This window comes from Balaenoptera musculus, chromosome 18 (assembly GCF_009873245.2).
Source record: "Balaenoptera musculus isolate JJ_BM4_2016_0621 chromosome 18, mBalMus1.pri.v3, whole genome shotgun sequence".
Taxonomy (NCBI): Eukaryota; Metazoa; Chordata; class Mammalia; order Artiodactyla; family Balaenopteridae; genus Balaenoptera; species Balaenoptera musculus.
The window spans coordinates 1,443,091-1,460,194 of NC_045802.1; the positions used below are offsets into that span (position 1 = coordinate 1,443,091).

Here is a 17,104-nt window from a genome sequence, read left to right on the forward strand (position 1 = left end):
ATAATTATTTCCCTTTAATTACCCATTTTCAGAATAAAAATTTGGTGTAATATTTACCTCCAGGACTTCCCTGGTGGCACAGTGGTTAAGCACCCGCCTGCCAATGCAGAGGACATGGGTTCGGGCCCTGGTCCAGAAAGATCCCACATGCCACGGAGCAACTAAGCCCGTGTGCCACAACTACTGAGCCTGTGCTCTAGAGCCTGCGAGCCACAACCACTGAGCCCGTGTGCCACAACTACTGAAGCCTGCGCCTACAGCCCACGCTCCGCAGCAAGAGAAGCCACCGCAACGAGAAGCCCGCGCTCTGCAACCAAGAGTAGCCCCAGCTTGCCTCAACTAGAGAAAGCCCACACGCAGCAACAAAGACCCAATGCAGCCAAAAATAAATAAATAAATAAATTTTAAAAATTCACCTCCATTGTTAGCAAATAAATTTAGTTTTTCTCTTCTTGAATATCAATACAGAAACTTACGGATTTTATTTACTAGATGTGTCATCAAGTACACTCGTTATTTTTATGTTCAAATTGCCCCACTTGGCTAATGCCTCTTCCAGCTGACTCCTGTGGCGTCCTGATCATCCCATTAGTCTCTGAGCACTTCCTTGCACAGCACAAGATGTCCCAGGCTCATTTTATATTTTCCTCCCCTGGACCTGACATTAGCCACTTCTTCAAGGGCCACTGGTTTCTTTTAATGATATTTAGAAACCAAGCTTTGAATTCTCAGGGTGCTCACAGCTACTGGAGTTTCATTGCTTTTAGGCCCTTTGGGTTACAAAAGGAGTATTATACATTTATATTTATATTCACACTGATATTTCCAATTCAAATAGAACATTACAGAGTTTTTTCTTAATTTCTTGGCATTGTATTTGTATCTCTTTACTTTCACAATGAAAATCTTAGTTCCTAAGTAATTTACTTATTTATTCAGTTTATCCTAAAATGTACATAAAACAGTTTAAAAACTACATACTAGTTTAAGATTTCTTTGCAGTTTTTTAATTTTATTCTGTTTTGGCTTTAAACTACATCCAACTAAGGAGTCCTGTGTTACTTTCAAAACTCACTAGAAAGAATTCTTTCCTCTGTGTAGTTATAGTACCAACTTCATAAAATTAAGTTCATTTGTTTCATGATTTCAAATTTTACAGTTTGCTTTTACCCCTGTTTTATTTTTATTTTGGATATGTAACAAATATAAATGTTTAAAAGTTAAAAAAAAAACTATGTAAAAAGGTACTCAGAAAGGCCTGGCTTTCATTCCTCACCCCCTCACCCCAGATAATCATTTTTATTAGTGTTTGTTTTATCCTTCCACTACTTCTTTTAGCAAAATAAGCAAGTAAGTATGTATTTCTAATTTCTTCCTTTAAATATCTTGGTCTACACCTTGCTTTTTTCACTTATACCCTAGAAATCACTACACATTAGTACACAGAGACAACCATTGTTTCCTTTTCAAAGCACTTCATGGTATTCCACTGTGTGGGTGTTCCAGTTATACAACCAGGCCTCTATTGATAGCCATCTGGGTTGTCTCCAATCTTCTGCTGTTGCAAACAGTGCAGCAATGAATAACCCTATGCATGTGTTGTTTACTTGTGGAAGTTTATCTTCAGTGTAGATTTCTAACAGTGCGATTACTGGACTGAAAGTAAATCTCTCTGCTTTCCCCAAACTCAATTATAGGGGTTGTACCATTTTGATACTCCTACAAGCAATGCATGAGGCTGCTTATTTCTCTACAATAAAATATCTTCAGACTTTTGATACTACAGGGTAATTTTACTTTGCATTAAATAAATTACGGTAAGCATCTTCTCATATGTTTATAAGCCATTTTTGTTTTTTTTCCCTATGAACTGTCTATGTCACATCCATTTAAAAAATTTTTTTAATCAGGCTTTCCTCACTCCCTGGTTGTAAGATCATCCAGCCATGTTTTCTCTTAATGTTGGAAGGTTCTTATTTTTTATATTCAGATTTGGTCCATTCTGAAATGGCAGATTCCAGGGGTAGGAAAAGTATCAGATAAGCCTAAAAAAAATCTCCTGGCACCTGAAGATAAGGAAAGAAAAATGATGGCGACATGTCAAAAGGACACAGAAACCAAACTAAAAGGGCTCCTACTGGCTAAATCTGGGACAATTTGAGCAACAAAAATAAATGATACAGGGATTTCCCTGGTGGCGCAGTGGTTAAGAATTGGCCTGCCAATGCAGGGGACACGGGTTTGAGCCCTGGTCTGGGAAGATCCCACATGCCGCGGAGCAACTAACCCTGTGCACCACAACTACTGAGCCTGTGCTCTAGAGCCCGTGAGCCACAACTCCTGAAGCCTGTGTGCCACAACTACTGAAGCCCGTGCACCTAGAGCCCGTGCTCCGCTACAAGAGAAGCCACCTCAATGAGAAGCCTGCACACCGCAACGAAGAGTAGCCCCTGCTCGCTGTAACTAGAGAAAGCCCGCATGCAGCAACAAAGACCCAATGCAGCCAAAAATAAATAAATAAATAAAAAATAAATTTATAAAAAATAAATGATACGTTATAACCCATAAAATAAGAATCCATGAGAGCACGACGATGTAAATGAATGAATAAATAAATAAATGGGCGGCTTTCCTGGTGGCGCAGTGGTTGAGAATCTGCCTGCCAATGCAGGGAACACGGGTTCGAGCCCTGGTCTGGGAAGATCCCACATGCCGCGGAGCAACTGGGCCCGTGAGCCACAATTACTGAGCCTGCGCGTCTGGAGCCTGTGCTCCGCAACAAGAGAGGCCGCGACAGTGAGAGGCCCGTGCACCGCAATGAAGAGTGACCCCCACTCGCCGCAGCTAGAGAAAGCCCTCCCACAGAAACGAAGACCCAACGCAACCAAAAAATAAATAAATAAATAAATAAATAAATAAATGGGGAGGAGGGAAAGCTCTTCCTTTCGGTTTAATTCTAATTATTAAATGTAGAAGAAATCATAGAATTTAAAAAATCACCATTTGGCAACCAGCACAGTAATTGTTTCAAGCAAGAGTCCTCAACAGATGCTACAAAAGAGTAAGTGCAAGTAATCATGAACAGATTTTCCCACAAAGATACTTGCCTTAGGTTGGGTTCTCTGGAATCAGGTGCTGAGACAGAGTTTGGGGTGCAAGATACTCACTAGGGGTCAACACATGCGAAAGGAAGTGGGGGAAGCAGAACTGGGCAGAGGTAGACATCTCACTATCGTGCAGGCCTATTCAAGCTTTGGCCACAGGCAGGGAGCTCTGAAGAAGTCCACCCCTTCTCACTCAGCACTGCATGCCACTGCCCAGGAAGGGTGTGACCTTGGGTGAGTTGAGTCACACTGAACGAGCTGAGAGCTGACTGCTGGAAGCTGTCTGCTGACCGCACATGCCACAACTGAGCAAGTCCTTCCTCAAAGAGGGGTATGTGTGGGTTGTCTGGGTCTACCAGAATACTTATTAATTACAAGGAAAACTGTACCTTTACAGAATGGAGAAACTTGGCAGATACCTGCTTACGTGGTGACCAAAGTAAACAGTTCCCAAGACAGTACAATCAATGACACAGTATTACTTTTGTGGTATTCACGCTAAAAATGTATACATGAGGAAACATCAGACATACCTAATTCGACGGACATTCTACACAAGAAGCCTATACTCTTCAAAAATGTCACGGTCATGAAACACAAAACAAGACTGAGGAGCTCTTCCAGATCAAAGGACACTAGAGAGACCTGATACCTAACTGCAATGTGTGAGCCTGGCCTGGTCTGTGGAGCAGAACAACGGTTTAGTGGGACAACTGGAGAAGTCCCAGTAAGGCTTACAGATTAGAGAGTAGCATTTTATCATGCTAATTTCCTGATCTTGATATCTGTACTCTGATTATATAAGAGAATGCTCTCTGCTATAGACTGAATGTTTGTGTTCCCCCAAAATTCATGTTAAATCCTAATGCCCAGTGTAATAGTATTTGAAGGTGGGGCCTTTGGGATTACATCATGAGAGTGAGGCTCTCATGAATGGGATTAGTGCCCTAATAAGAAAGAGATCCCTCACTCCTTCCGTCATGTAACAATACAGTGAAAAGATGGCCATCTATGAACCAAGAAGTGAGCCCTCACCAGACCCCTGCTGGCACCTTGATCTTAAGACTTCCAGTCTCCCGAAGTGTGAGGAATAAATTTCTACTGTTTATAAGCCACCACCATAAGTCTATGGTATTCTGTTAAAGAACCTAAACAGACTACGACACTCTTGCTTTTAGAACACTGATGTATTTACAGGTAAAGGGACATAAGGTCTGCAACTTACTCTCAAATATTTCAGAGACAGAATGAATAAATGATAAAGCATGTAGCAAATAATAACCTTTAGGGAATCTGGGTGAAGGATATATGAAAATTCTTCGTACTATTTTTCACAAGTCCAAAATTATTTTAAAATAAAAAGTGTAAAATATAAGAAAAAAATTTTTTATCCATTTGTAGTTTATCTTGGAATACAGTGTGAGATATGGACCCAATTTTCTCTCTTATCAAATAAGTATCCAGTTGTCCCACCTTCTCCTCTGTGATTTGAGGTGCTACTTTATTCTAAATTTCTATATTTACTGTCTATTTCTGGACATTCTATTCTGTTCCATTGGCCAATATGTCTGTCCACACATCATACCACACAATTGGTACACAATTTTTATAACAGATTTTATTTTTTTTTTTTAAATTATTTATTGGGGCTTCCCTGGTGGCACAGTGGTTGAGAGTCTGCCTGCCAATGCAGGGGACACGGGTTCGAGCCCTGGTCTGGGAGGATCCCACATGCCGCGGAGCAACTGGGCCCGTGAGCCACAATTACTGAGCCTGCGTGTCTGGAGAGGCCGCGATAATGAGAGGCCCCGCGCACCGCGATGAAGAGTGGCCCCCACTTGCCACAACTGGAGAGAGCCCTCGCACAGAAACGAAGACCCAACACAGCCATAAATAAATAAAATAGTGTTTAAATAAATTAAAAATAAAAAAATAAAAATAATTTATTTATTTATTTACTTACGGCTGTATTGGGTCTTCGTTTCTGTGTGAGGGCTTTCTCTAGTTGCAGCAAGTGGGGGCCACTCTTCATCGCGGTGTGCGGGTCTCTCACTATCGCAGCCTCTCTTGTTGCGGAGCACAGGCTCCAGACGCGCAGGCTCAGCAATTGTGGCTCACGGGCCTAGTCACTCCGCGGCATGTGGGATCTTCCCAGACCAGGGCTCGAACCCATGTCCCCTGCATTGGCAGGCAGATTCTCAACCACTGCACCACCAGGGAAGCCCCACAGATTTTATTTTTTAGAGCAGTTTAGGTTCATAGCAAAACTGAACAGAAAGTAGAGAGAGTTCTTATTTACACCCCCTGCTCTCACAATTTAAATTATAGAGATTTGTGGTTTAAAATCAGGTGGAGTTTTGTGCTCTTTATCATTCTTTCAGGGATTTCTTGGTTGCTCTTTCTTGTTTATTTTTCCATGTAACCTTTAGGATCAACTTGTCTAGTGCCAGAAAAAAACAAAACAAAACAAGAAACCATTTACTGGGACTGGATTTATGCATTAACTTGGGGAGAACTGAAGTCTTTGTAATGCCGAGTTTTTCTGTTCATGAACATGATATACGTAATGTCTTTCCATTTGTTCAAGTCTACTTCTATGTTTTTCAGAAATGTTTTCCTCCTATAGACGTGGCATTTTTCTTGAGTTTATTAAGTATTTTATCTTTTTGATGTTATTGGAAATGGAAACTTGACTTCTACCATATTTTCAATTATTCATTATTTTCTTTATTGTGTACATATAGAAAGTATTCGGTTTTGTTTGCTAATTCTATATCCTGCCATTTTACTCAATTCCTTTTGTTTAGGTGTTCTGCTGTTATTGACTCTCTTGGCTTTTCAACATATACTATCACGTTATCTGCATGTAGAAATAGCTTTCCCTCTTCCTTTCCAATGTCTTATGCTTCTAATTATTCTCTCTTGATTGAATGTGGTAACTGGTTTTGTCAATACAATGTTATTCAAAACATAGCAATGGACATAGTGATACGTATTTACTGCCGGTTTTAGTGGAAATTAAGTATTTTGTGTGTGTGCAATTTAGAAAAATTTAGAATTTAGAAAAATACTGGATTAAACAAAGTTACATACTTAGTTACAGCAGGGCTTCTTAAAATGTGTAATGTGCAAATGAGCACTGTGAAAATAATGATAGAGACTATTATATAAAGTCCAAATGAATCTGACAATGTGCATTTATACATTTTTGAATTCACAATGTCAAATACAGTACCTGGAACACTGTAAACATTCTATGTTTGTTACATTACTAAAATAACATAGAGATTTTTTTTTTCTTAAACAAAATTCACATTTTATTTAGGTTGAAATAAACACAGAGATGTTTTTAAGGTCAGGAGAGTATCTGTATTTGAAATTGTGGGTTATCTACTATGTGAATATATTCCAATTCTCCCTCTTGTGCTAGGATGGGAAGTGGCAGAAACACAATTAATTCACTCATTCAATGAATCTATTGAGTACATATTACACAGGACCTGTTTTAGGTTCTGGAAATAAAGCAGTGAACACACTTATCAGGAGAGAAACACAAACAACTACATGTCAAGAATTAATAAGTGCTATGAGGAACCACAAAGCAGGGTAAGGAGAAAGTGAAAGAGGAAGTACTTATTTTATATAGGGTAGTCAGGAAAGCCTGTTTGATGGGGGAACATCTCAACAGAAATCTAGATGAAGTGAGAGAGCTAGGCTTGTGGAAATCTGGGAGGAAAGCATTCCAGGCAGAAGGAACAGTAAGTACAAAGGTTCTCAGGTGGGACCATGCAAGGCCTGAGAGATGCAAAGAGGGCTGGCTGGCTGAAGCAGAATGAGTGAAGGAAGAGATGAGTCAGAAGCAGGGGCGGGCCAAGGCACTTAGGGCCTCACAGGCTACGGAAAGAGCTCTGGATTTCATTAAGAGCAAAGGAGGAAGCCACTGGAGCATGCAGAGGACTAAGGATCTTGACTTGGGCTTTAAAAGATTCACTCTGGCTTTCTGGAGGGTGGGGGAAGAGCGGACTGTTAGGAGGCCAGGGCACATGTGTCCATGATGTGTGCCACAGCCACGACGCCACACCTCCTTTCTTAACGCTTACACCAATGACACACACTGCTAACATTTTGGTGTGTTGGTATTATTTCCTTCAGGTGCTGATGATATCCTTTCCATGCACTTAGTTTAAAAAGCTTCCCTGAAGACTTCACATTTAATAAGCTCATGTTTGTTCAATTAGTATGTTAATAATAACTGTTCCTCCTATGATTCCAACTGGGTGGGCCAAAGTTCACGTTAGTGTGTATAATGCAGCACCAAGAAGAGTAGAAGAACAGAGAGAATAGAAATGTTTTAAAAACAATTTTAAAAAATCTTTATCATCAAGACTTATGGATCTCTGTCTTAGAGAAATCTATTCTTCATAAAACCATAATCCCCATTATTTGTGACTATTTCAGTTATTTAAGTGTAGGTGCCCATCTGCTCAAGAAGATGTGCTGCATGTTTCAGCAGTATGTAAATCTGTGTAGCTTATCTGCTCCCAGGAATAGTACCAGGTACTAATCTTCTTAAAGTCCCACGTGATGATGGTGTGGTGGGCTCCCCTCCTTTGACAACAGTTCTCCCACATGCACACTACTGACACTACCACAAGCTCACAGCAAAACAGGAACCCACTTTTACAATATGATCTTCAAATGCAGCCAGTTTTTTAAAAAGTGTGAGAATGTGCTCCTTCACTCACTTAAGACTGTGTGTGGGCATGGGGGGAACACAACTCTAAGAATTAAAAAACAAAAACACTTCCTGCCGAAAAAGGGAAGGCAAGAAAAAGTATGCTCGCGGCTATTTACATTTCTCCCCACCCCCAGTAACATTTGAAAGCCTACTCTGCTAAGAACGTTACATGATTCTGTAAGACAGGCATTACCCCATTTTATACCATAGGGACAAATTCAGAGAGGATAAATAAGTTATTAAGATCATTCAGCAAGTGGGGGCTTCCCTGGTGGCGCAGTGGTTGAGAATCCGCCTGCCAATGCAGGGGACACGGGTTCGAGCCCTGGTCTGGGAAGACCCCACATGCCGCGGAGCAACTAGGCCCGTGAGCCACAATTGCTGAGCCTGCACATCTGGAGCCTGTGCTCCACAAAAAGAGAGGCCGCGATAATGAGAGGCCCGTGCACCGTGATGAAGAGTGGCCCCCACTTGCCACAACTGGAGAAAGCCCTCGCACAGAAACGAAGACCCAACACAGCCATAAATAAATAAATAAATAAAGAAATAAAAATTTAAAAAAAAAAAAAAAAGATCATTCAACAAGTAAAAAGGTACAGCAAGGAGGCCAGTGTGGCAGCTGCAGAACAACTAAAAGAGTGGAAAGGAAATTATGTCAGAGAAGTAATGAGGGGAAGAGGCCATGGTAAGGACGTTAGGAGCTCCACTGAACAAGAGAGGAGGCCAGCCAAGGTTTTCATTAGGGGAGTGACAAATCTGGTATTAGTTTTAAAGGGACCATTCTGGCTGCTTTGTGGAAGACAGGGTACAGGTGGGAAGATCGGGGTGAAATGAGGAGGAAGAGACAAGACATAAGGGTGCTACAATAATATAAGTGATAATGTGGCATAACAAACCACCTCAAACTTAGTGACTTTATTATCATTTTTTCTCTGGCTGCACAGCACAGCATGCAGGATCGTAGCTCCCCAACCAGGGGCTGAACCCGCACCCCCTGCAGTAGAAGTGTGGAGTCTTAACCACTGGACGACCAGGGAAATCCCCCAACCTTAGTGACTTTAAACAACCACCATTTATTATTTCCTACAATCGTGCGGATCGGCAGTTCAGGCTGTGATCAGCTGGGCTGTTTTTCTACCAGCTGCAGTCAACAGGCAGCTAGACCGGGGCAGGAGCTCATCCATGCATCAGGGGCTTTGGTGCTTAACTCATCTTGCCTTGGCCTCTCTCTCCATATGGTCTAGCCTGAACGGCGACCGGAACGTTCCAGAAGAGTTAACATGGATGATGCATGCTGTTTTGAGCCTAGGTTCCGGATCTCACACATCACTCCCACCACGTTCTACTAGTCAAAGCAGGTACAAAGCCAGCCCAGATTCACTGGGTGGGCAAAAGACTCCACCTCTGGGGAGGAAGTACAAATTATTGTGGCCATGTTTTTCAATCTACTACACAAGACAGAGATCATGGTGGCTTGAAGAAATATAGCTGCAGTGGTGGTGGTGAGAAGCAACTGGATTTTGGTACACTTGATGACAGGATTTGCTGATTAATGGGATGTAAAATGACTTTCCAACCAGGGAACTGAAAGGATGAAACTGCCATTTACTGAGCTAAGATAGGAGGAGCAGTTCAGCAGAGAGAAAAAAACTCACAAGAGTTCTGTTTTGGACAATAAGTCTGAAATGCCTCTAAGATATCTGAGCAGAGATGTCAAGAAAACAGACATCAGAGCCTGGAGTTCAGCATGCGATGTCTTCTTTGCCACAAAGTGGAAGTGACCAGCAGAGAAAAAAAGTTTTATACATGTGACTAGGGCATAATGTTGTTCTTCCAAATAGTCTAACCTGGTTTCTAAGTTGTCCAACACCTCTTCCATGTTCCTTGACTTATAAGAAAGCAGTAAAGGCCCAAAGAAGGTTCAGTTTATATGGAAGAAAATATAAAAGCTCTTTTTGTTCGTTTGGGCTTGGGTTTTTTGGGGTATTATCTACAGAGTTCTCTCAGACCAATCTGCTTTCTAGCATCAACAGAAAATGCTACCAGGACAGATTAAATCACTAGCAGTCATAAGGAAAAAAAACTGTTCTTCAAAAAAATAAAAGAAAAAGGCCAAGATAATGAAGAATGCAAATAATGAAGTCTGCAGAACACTGTATCTAAAAACAGATATGAAATAACAAAATTAAAACGTTTTAAAAAATACTCTAATTCATGTCATTCCTATAATTATGTCCTCTATTGAGGATGAGATTTAGGGAGCCAGAGTTTTTCAAAACCGTATCATCATAATTTCAAAGAATCACTGTTTCAAAATCCAAAACAGAGACTGCAGAACCGATAAGCAATATCATGTAGCCTTTAACCCCAAAGACTGTTGAAATATATGTTGGTAATTATAATTTAATTGTTATTGTGGATGTTTGTTCAACATATTCAAACATGATTCAAGTGAGTTTATAGGAGTATGATTCCATTCGATTCACCACATATTTATTGAAAGTCTACTAGTAACTAGATTCTCTAGTGGATACAAAGATGAATAGGACCCAACCATACTATAAATCTTAAAAGCAGGATTTTTAAAATACTTAAACGTAATAAAGTGTATGGTTTTTATTTATATTCTAATTCAATGCACAAGTGATCTGTGGAGGCTTACTAGAAATATATTCTTAAATAAAACTGCATTTCAGAAACAGAAAAATACAAATTAGAATGTGAAGTAGAGAATAAAGGGAGAAATACTGATATATGCTACAATACAGATGAACCTCAAAAACATGTGAAAGACACCAGGCACAGAAGACCACTTACTGTTTGACTTCATTTATATGAGATGTCCAGAAAAGGCATGCAGAGACACAGTGTTGATTAGTGTTGCCTGCGACTGGGGATGGGAACAGGAATTAACCACAAATGGTCACAAGGGATCTGACTGGGGTGATAAAAAATGTTCCAAAAATGGATGGTCGTAATGACTGCATAACTTGGTTTTCTAAAAATCACTACAAATGAATAAATTTTATGGTATGTAAATTATACCTCGATAAAGTTGCTTTTTGAAAAAAAAGGCAAAATAAAAACTTTTACAGACATACACAAGCAGAAATAACATCACCAACTGACTTGCATTACAATAAATGTTAAAGAAAGCCCTCAGGCAGAAGAAAATGACACCAGTTGGAAATACGGATTTATAAAAAAGAATGAAGTATACCAGAAATGATAACTACATAGGTAAACATATAAGATTTGTTTACTTATTTAAATATTTTTAAAAGATAATAAACTGTCTAAACAAAATAATGGCAATATAGTGTTAGTTTCATAGCGTATAAAATGCTGACAACAACAGCATAAAGGCTATGAGGGAAGAAATAGAACAACGCTTTTATAGGGTACTGTATGTGAACTGGTATATCAGTGGAAGGTAGATTATGATAAATTAAATATGTATGCTATAAACCTTAAAGCAACCACTAAAATAACAGAGTTACAGCTAATAAGCCAACAAAGGAGAGAAAACAGAATCATACAAAATAATTTAAAATCTTTTGAAAATTGATTAATTCAAAAGAAGGCAGGACGAGGAGGAAAAGGGAAAAAAGGACAGGACAGATTTTTTAAAAAGCAAATGATAAGACTTAAAGTTACCCACATCAACAATCACGTTAAATGCAAATGGTCAAAACAGGCCAATTAAAAGGCAGAGATGGTACAGCACGGTGACTATCATTGTATTTGAGAGTTGCTAAGAGAGTAAATTTTAAAAGTTCGCATCACAAGGAAAGAACTTTGCAACTATGTGTGGTGACGGATGCTAACTGATCTTCCTGTGGTGATCATTTTGCAACACATACATATACTGACTCATGCTGGACACCTGAAATGAATGTTGTATGTCAATTAAAGCTCAATTTAAAAAAAGAAAAGAAAGGGCAGATATTTTCAGACTGGATTAAAAAAGCAAGACCCAACTATATGCTGCTCACAAGAAATGCACTTTAAATATAAAGATTAAACAGGTGAAAGTAAAAGGACATATCATGCTAATACTAATCAAAAGAAAGATTAGTGGACATGTTAATATCTGCCAAAGTAGATTTCAAAGCAAACAATATCACCAGGGATAAGAAAGTCACTTCATAATGATAAAGGGTCAATTCATGAAGAGGACACAGCAATCCTAAACATTTTATGTACCTAATTACGGAGCTGCAAAATACATGAAGCAAAAACTGAGAGAACTACTAGGAGAAAGAGACAAATCCAATTATTGTTATACCTCTCTGAGTAATTAACTGATAAAACAAATAGAAAATCAGCAAGAACACAGAAGATTCGAACACTATCAACCAACCTGCCTTAACTGACATTTATGGAGCATTATGACATAACAGAATACCCAACAACAAACAACAAAATACACTGCTGAATACAGAATACATTTTTCTCAAATGCACATGGAATGCTTCAAAGACAGACCACATTCTGGGCCATAAAACAAGGCTGAATACATTTTAAAGGACAAGTCATAAAGATATGTTCTCTGACCACATGGAATTACATTTGAAATCAGTAACAAAAAGAGATCTGAAAAATCCCCAAGTAACTGCAAACTAAATAGCACATTTATAAAATAACCTATGGGTCAAAAGTGAAATGAAAAATGAAATTAGAAAATAATTTTAATTGAATTTAAATGAAAATACAATATATCAACATTCACGGGATGTGAATAAAGCAGTATTTGGGGTAGATATATAGGAGTAAACACTTAAAAAAGGGCTCAAATCAATCAGTTCAATTTGCATATTGAGAAACTAGAAAAAGAGCAAGTTAATCCCAAAGTAAACGAGAAAGGGAAATAATATCAGACAAGAAATCAGTGAAATAGAAAACAGAAAAACAATAGAGAAAAATAAGTGAAATCAAAAGCTGCTTCTTTTGAAATCAGTAAAATACACTGGAGGCAACTGTGTCAAGACAGTGTGCTCAAGGTTGATGTTTAAGCTATTCATCTGTCTCTTTCCAAATCTGAAGAAACTATCAGGAGACATAGGAATTATTAGATACATAGATTCAGAGGTTACCGTTCTATCCTACGTATCCTCTCTGAGAAAAGATAAAAGGCATATCCATCCTTGGACAAACCATACAGCTCTTCCAAGTAATAGTTTTCTCAGAAGTAAAATAAAGGGATTGAATTAGATCATCTCTAAAATCTCTTTAAGGTCTCAGATCATCTAAATGCCAAATAAGAGGCACACATCTACTACTAACAGCTCCAAACGACCTGAGAAAATCCTAGGAAACTGTATTAGCACTTTCCCCAACAATAACCAGCTTCACCAAGCTGGAAAAGTTGGTCAATCCACCCATAACTAAACTCATATGTCTGAATATTAGCCTTGAGGAAAAAAATGAAGAATTTCAGTTTAATTTAAAATCAAGGACCAATATTACTAATTACTCCATCGTTACTTCTCCGCTTTTCACCCCTGTGAGATGGCCATCTCAGATGCATTACTTCTTACTCAACTTTATCCTCAATATTACTCCTACCAGTAATAGGAATTGCTGATTATATATATTTCTACGTGTATGTGTATATGTGTGTGTATGTGTATGGAATTGCAGAATTAAGAAGTTATAGAGGCTAGGCTGAAACAAGGGCCTCTCATAAACAATTTATTTTTTCAAATGTCCTACAGTGGGCCATGCATTTTTACCATCTGAGATATTTAGGAACCTTCAGCTACTATCTTTCAGAAAAAATTACCTTATATAAATAACTATAGATAAGACTGAAATCTGCCCTGAGTGTCTAGATCTGGATAATCAAGTACACTACTCTTGCACAGTAGTTAAATATAAAAGCATGGACCCTGGAGCCAAACCACTTGAGTTCCAATTCTGGTTATGCCATTTACTAGTTGTATGACCCTGCACAAATCACTTAACTTTTGTTATTATGAGAATTAAATAAATTAACACAACTAAAGATACAATTATCATTCTCTCCCATCTAATTTGATAAAGAACACCAGAAACTGAGAAAATTCTGTAAAAATTATTGAAACAGCACTTTAAATAAAACTCACACTTCAGTTTAAAGCTCCTATAAAGTTATACATTGATATATCTCAGTAGGATGATCTGTGCTTATGCAAACATAAATTATACGTAAGTAGTATAAAGGATAGTTTTAATATGAGAGTGAATGAGCTTTTATGCTCCACCATGTAGGCCAGTGACACTGCAGAGCTCCCAAACGCTCCCTAGTTAATGTCTGATAACTTAGAAACAGTAAACGCAGTCCCTATGTAAGACCTGTCACCACTGAGTATTTTAAAATTCTGCCAAGCATTTGGGCCTTAACTGTTGCAGAATGTTTTCACTTAATGAAATCCTGGGGGTGTAATCTCTAAATGACGGGCCTAAAGCCTAATTGATCTCCTAAGAGGGCAACCACTTAGCTCCGCCCCAATTCCCCATTGTGAACGGAACAATTACAGTTCCAGTGACCCTCTTGGCTCACGAGAAGTTATATACAGAGTGGAAAGATGTGGGTCACACACCTGTAGCCACTCAACAGCTGTGTGACCGACCAAAGGACCAGTCTCATTCCCTTCATCTGCAGAGACACCTATGCTCAGAGGCATGAAAGGGGTAAAGGGGAGAGCGATGGAATGTTCCCCCCTACTAGCACATGCACGTTCCTTTCCCTTCATGTTTTTTTTTTTTTAAGATTTTTTTTTTTTGATGTGGACCATTTTTTTTTTTAAATACATTTATTTATTTTTTATTTATTTTTGGCAGCGTTGTGTCTTCGTTGCTGCGCACGGGCTTTCTCTAGTTGTGGCGAGTGGGGTTGCTCTTCATTGCGACGCGTGGGCTTCTCATTGTGGTGGCTTCTCCTGTTGCGGAGCACGGGCTCTAGGCGCACAGTCTTCAGTACTTGTGGCACATGGCTCAGTAGTTGTGGCTCGTGGGCTCTAGAGCGCAGGCTCAGCAGTTGTGGGCGCAGGCTTAGCTGTTCCGCAGCATGTGGGATCTTCCTGGACCAGGGCTCGAACCTGTGTCTCCTGCATTGGTAGGCAGATTCCTAACCACTGCGCCACCAGGGAAGTCCTGATGTGGACCATTTTTAAAGTCTTTATTGAATTTGTTACAATATTGCTTCTGTTTTGGTTTTTTGGCTGCAAGGCATGTGGGATCCCAATCCCAGCTCCCCGACCAGGGATGGAACCTGCACCCCCTGTATTGGAAGGTGAAGTCTTAACCACTGGACTGCCAGGGAAGTTCCTCCCTTTGTGTTTGATGTCACCTTTTGATATGTACGATAACCATCTACAGGTTAAATGTGCAGTTTCAACATAAACACACATTTTCAAGTAAAGCTTCAGAACCTTTACTTTAAAACCACTATGGAATTAGAAGAGGGAGAGAATAATCTTCTGATAGAATTAAATAAGATTGGTGGAATAAATCTTATTCCCACTTCGGAGTAAATAAGGTATGGGACTTCCCTGGCAGTCCAATGGTTAGGACTCTGGGCTTCCACTTCAGGGGGCACGGCGTCCATCCCTGGTGGAGGAACTAAGATCCCGCAAGCCAGAGGGGTGCAGTCGAATAAAGAAGGTAAAGTATCATCACAAGCTGTTGAGAGTCCCATGACCATGACCACTTTCTGGAAGTAGCTTTAAGAAATACCTAAATCTGGTCAATTTTAATTGATGCAAACATTTTCGGCAAACATTTTGGTATCCAAAAGGATGAAACTAAACAATCATATGCAACAGATGAACTCCATTATTATTTGGAAATGTATTCCACAACTAATTTATTCTGGACCTACTTGCAGGGATAGTTTCCCTGAAAATTAAATGTTTTATAGGTACAAAATAACTTTCTCAAAGGTGGATATTTTCATTTAAAAACCTACCCTCAAAACTTCTGAGCCAAAGCAGTCTCTTCCACGTGCAGAACTCGGTTTTAACCAAGTACTTATTCGCGAGCTGTACCAGCGCAGGGCCCTGACCCGAGGGTCCCGATTCTGCCCTTCCAAGTAGAGTGGGTGGTGCCACTTCTTCCCATTCAGACAATTAGCATCTACCTCCTGTGCCTTTTCTCCGCTTAAGGTATACACTGCTGGGCCCTTTAGAAAACTGCGGACTCAGCGTAGACCCAGACGAGATCATTCTGGGGGACCAAGGCACCGGGTTTACCGACAGCACGGAGCCTCTGGTCCTGAGCTCCCAACAAGGACCGACAGGAGCGGCAGACACGCCGAGCGACGCGGAGGAGGCCGGCGGGTCCGGGGAGCGGCGGCTGGACCACGGGCCCCGCCTAGGCTCCCCGCGACGACCCTCCGCCCGCGCTCAGGGCCCAGGGCCGAGGAGAACGCCCTCGGAACCCAGGCGGAGGGAACGTCAACTCCACAAACAGCCGGGACACAGAGGCCGGGCCCGGCGGCCGCCGCTCCCTCGCCTCAGAAGCACATTGTGTCTAAGAAGCTGGACGCCGACCCGAAACACACGGGCTGAACCGGGCCCCGCGGCCGGGCTCGGGCGGACACACGGCGGGCGCGGGGGAGCGCCCTGCCCACCGAGCGCGCCTGCCCGGCGCCGGAGGCCGCGCCGAGGGGCCTCCCCCCGCCCCGCCCGGTACTCACACACGCACAGCTCCACCACGTACGCGTAGTAGGACCACACGACCACGAAGGTGATGAAGAGCACCGGCACCCAGCCCACGGTGCGCTGGCAGCAGCGCCAGAACGTGCAGGGCGCCATGTTCCGCCGGCGGCCTCGGCACCCAGCGGCCCGGGGTGGCGGGGCACGCCAGACCCCCGGCGGCGGCGACGGCGGCGGCGGCAGCAGCAACAGCAGCAGCAGCAGCAGCGACTACTCCGGCACTCCCCGCGGCTCGGCGCCCCGCCCCCGCCTCCGCCCCGACCCCTCCCCGCCCCGCGTCGCGCCCGGCCCCGCCCCGCCCCGCATTGCGTCCGCGTCGACCGCCGCCGGGGGCGGGGTCTCCGCGCCGTGGGGGCGGGGCATGAACGGGCGTGGCCTGCTGGGCGGGCGGCGGAAGGGGCGGGGTAGCGGGCGGCGGAAGTGAGCGGAGGGAGCGGGCAGGCGCGGTGCGCAGCGCCTCCTGGCGGCCGGCTCGGGCGTGGCGCGGCTCGGGCGGACTGAGGCTCCCGGGGGTAGGCTCCCTGCGGGGCGACCGCGCCCACCCGAGCTGTGGCCTCAGGGGC

General features: G+C 41.9%; 1 protein-coding gene across 3 annotated transcripts in view; it reads right to left on the reverse strand.

The window, feature by feature from the left end:
• The window catches only part of ZDHHC20 (zinc finger DHHC-type palmitoyltransferase 20), a 69,289-nt gene extending 52,511 nt beyond the window's left edge, over positions 1-16,778 (reverse strand). For 2 of the 3 annotated variants that reach the window (XM_036831599.1, XM_036831598.1), the window contains exon 1: positions 16,523-16,777. In XM_036831599.1, the coding sequence (XP_036687494.1) occupies positions 16,523-16,640 (118 nt within the window). In that variant the 5' untranslated portion in view covers positions 16,641-16,777. Of the gene's footprint in view, positions 1-16,522 lie in introns of all 3 variants that reach the window. The other variant, XM_036831600.1, reaches the window with a different exon arrangement.
• Between the last annotated feature and the right edge of the window lie 326 nt (positions 16,779-17,104).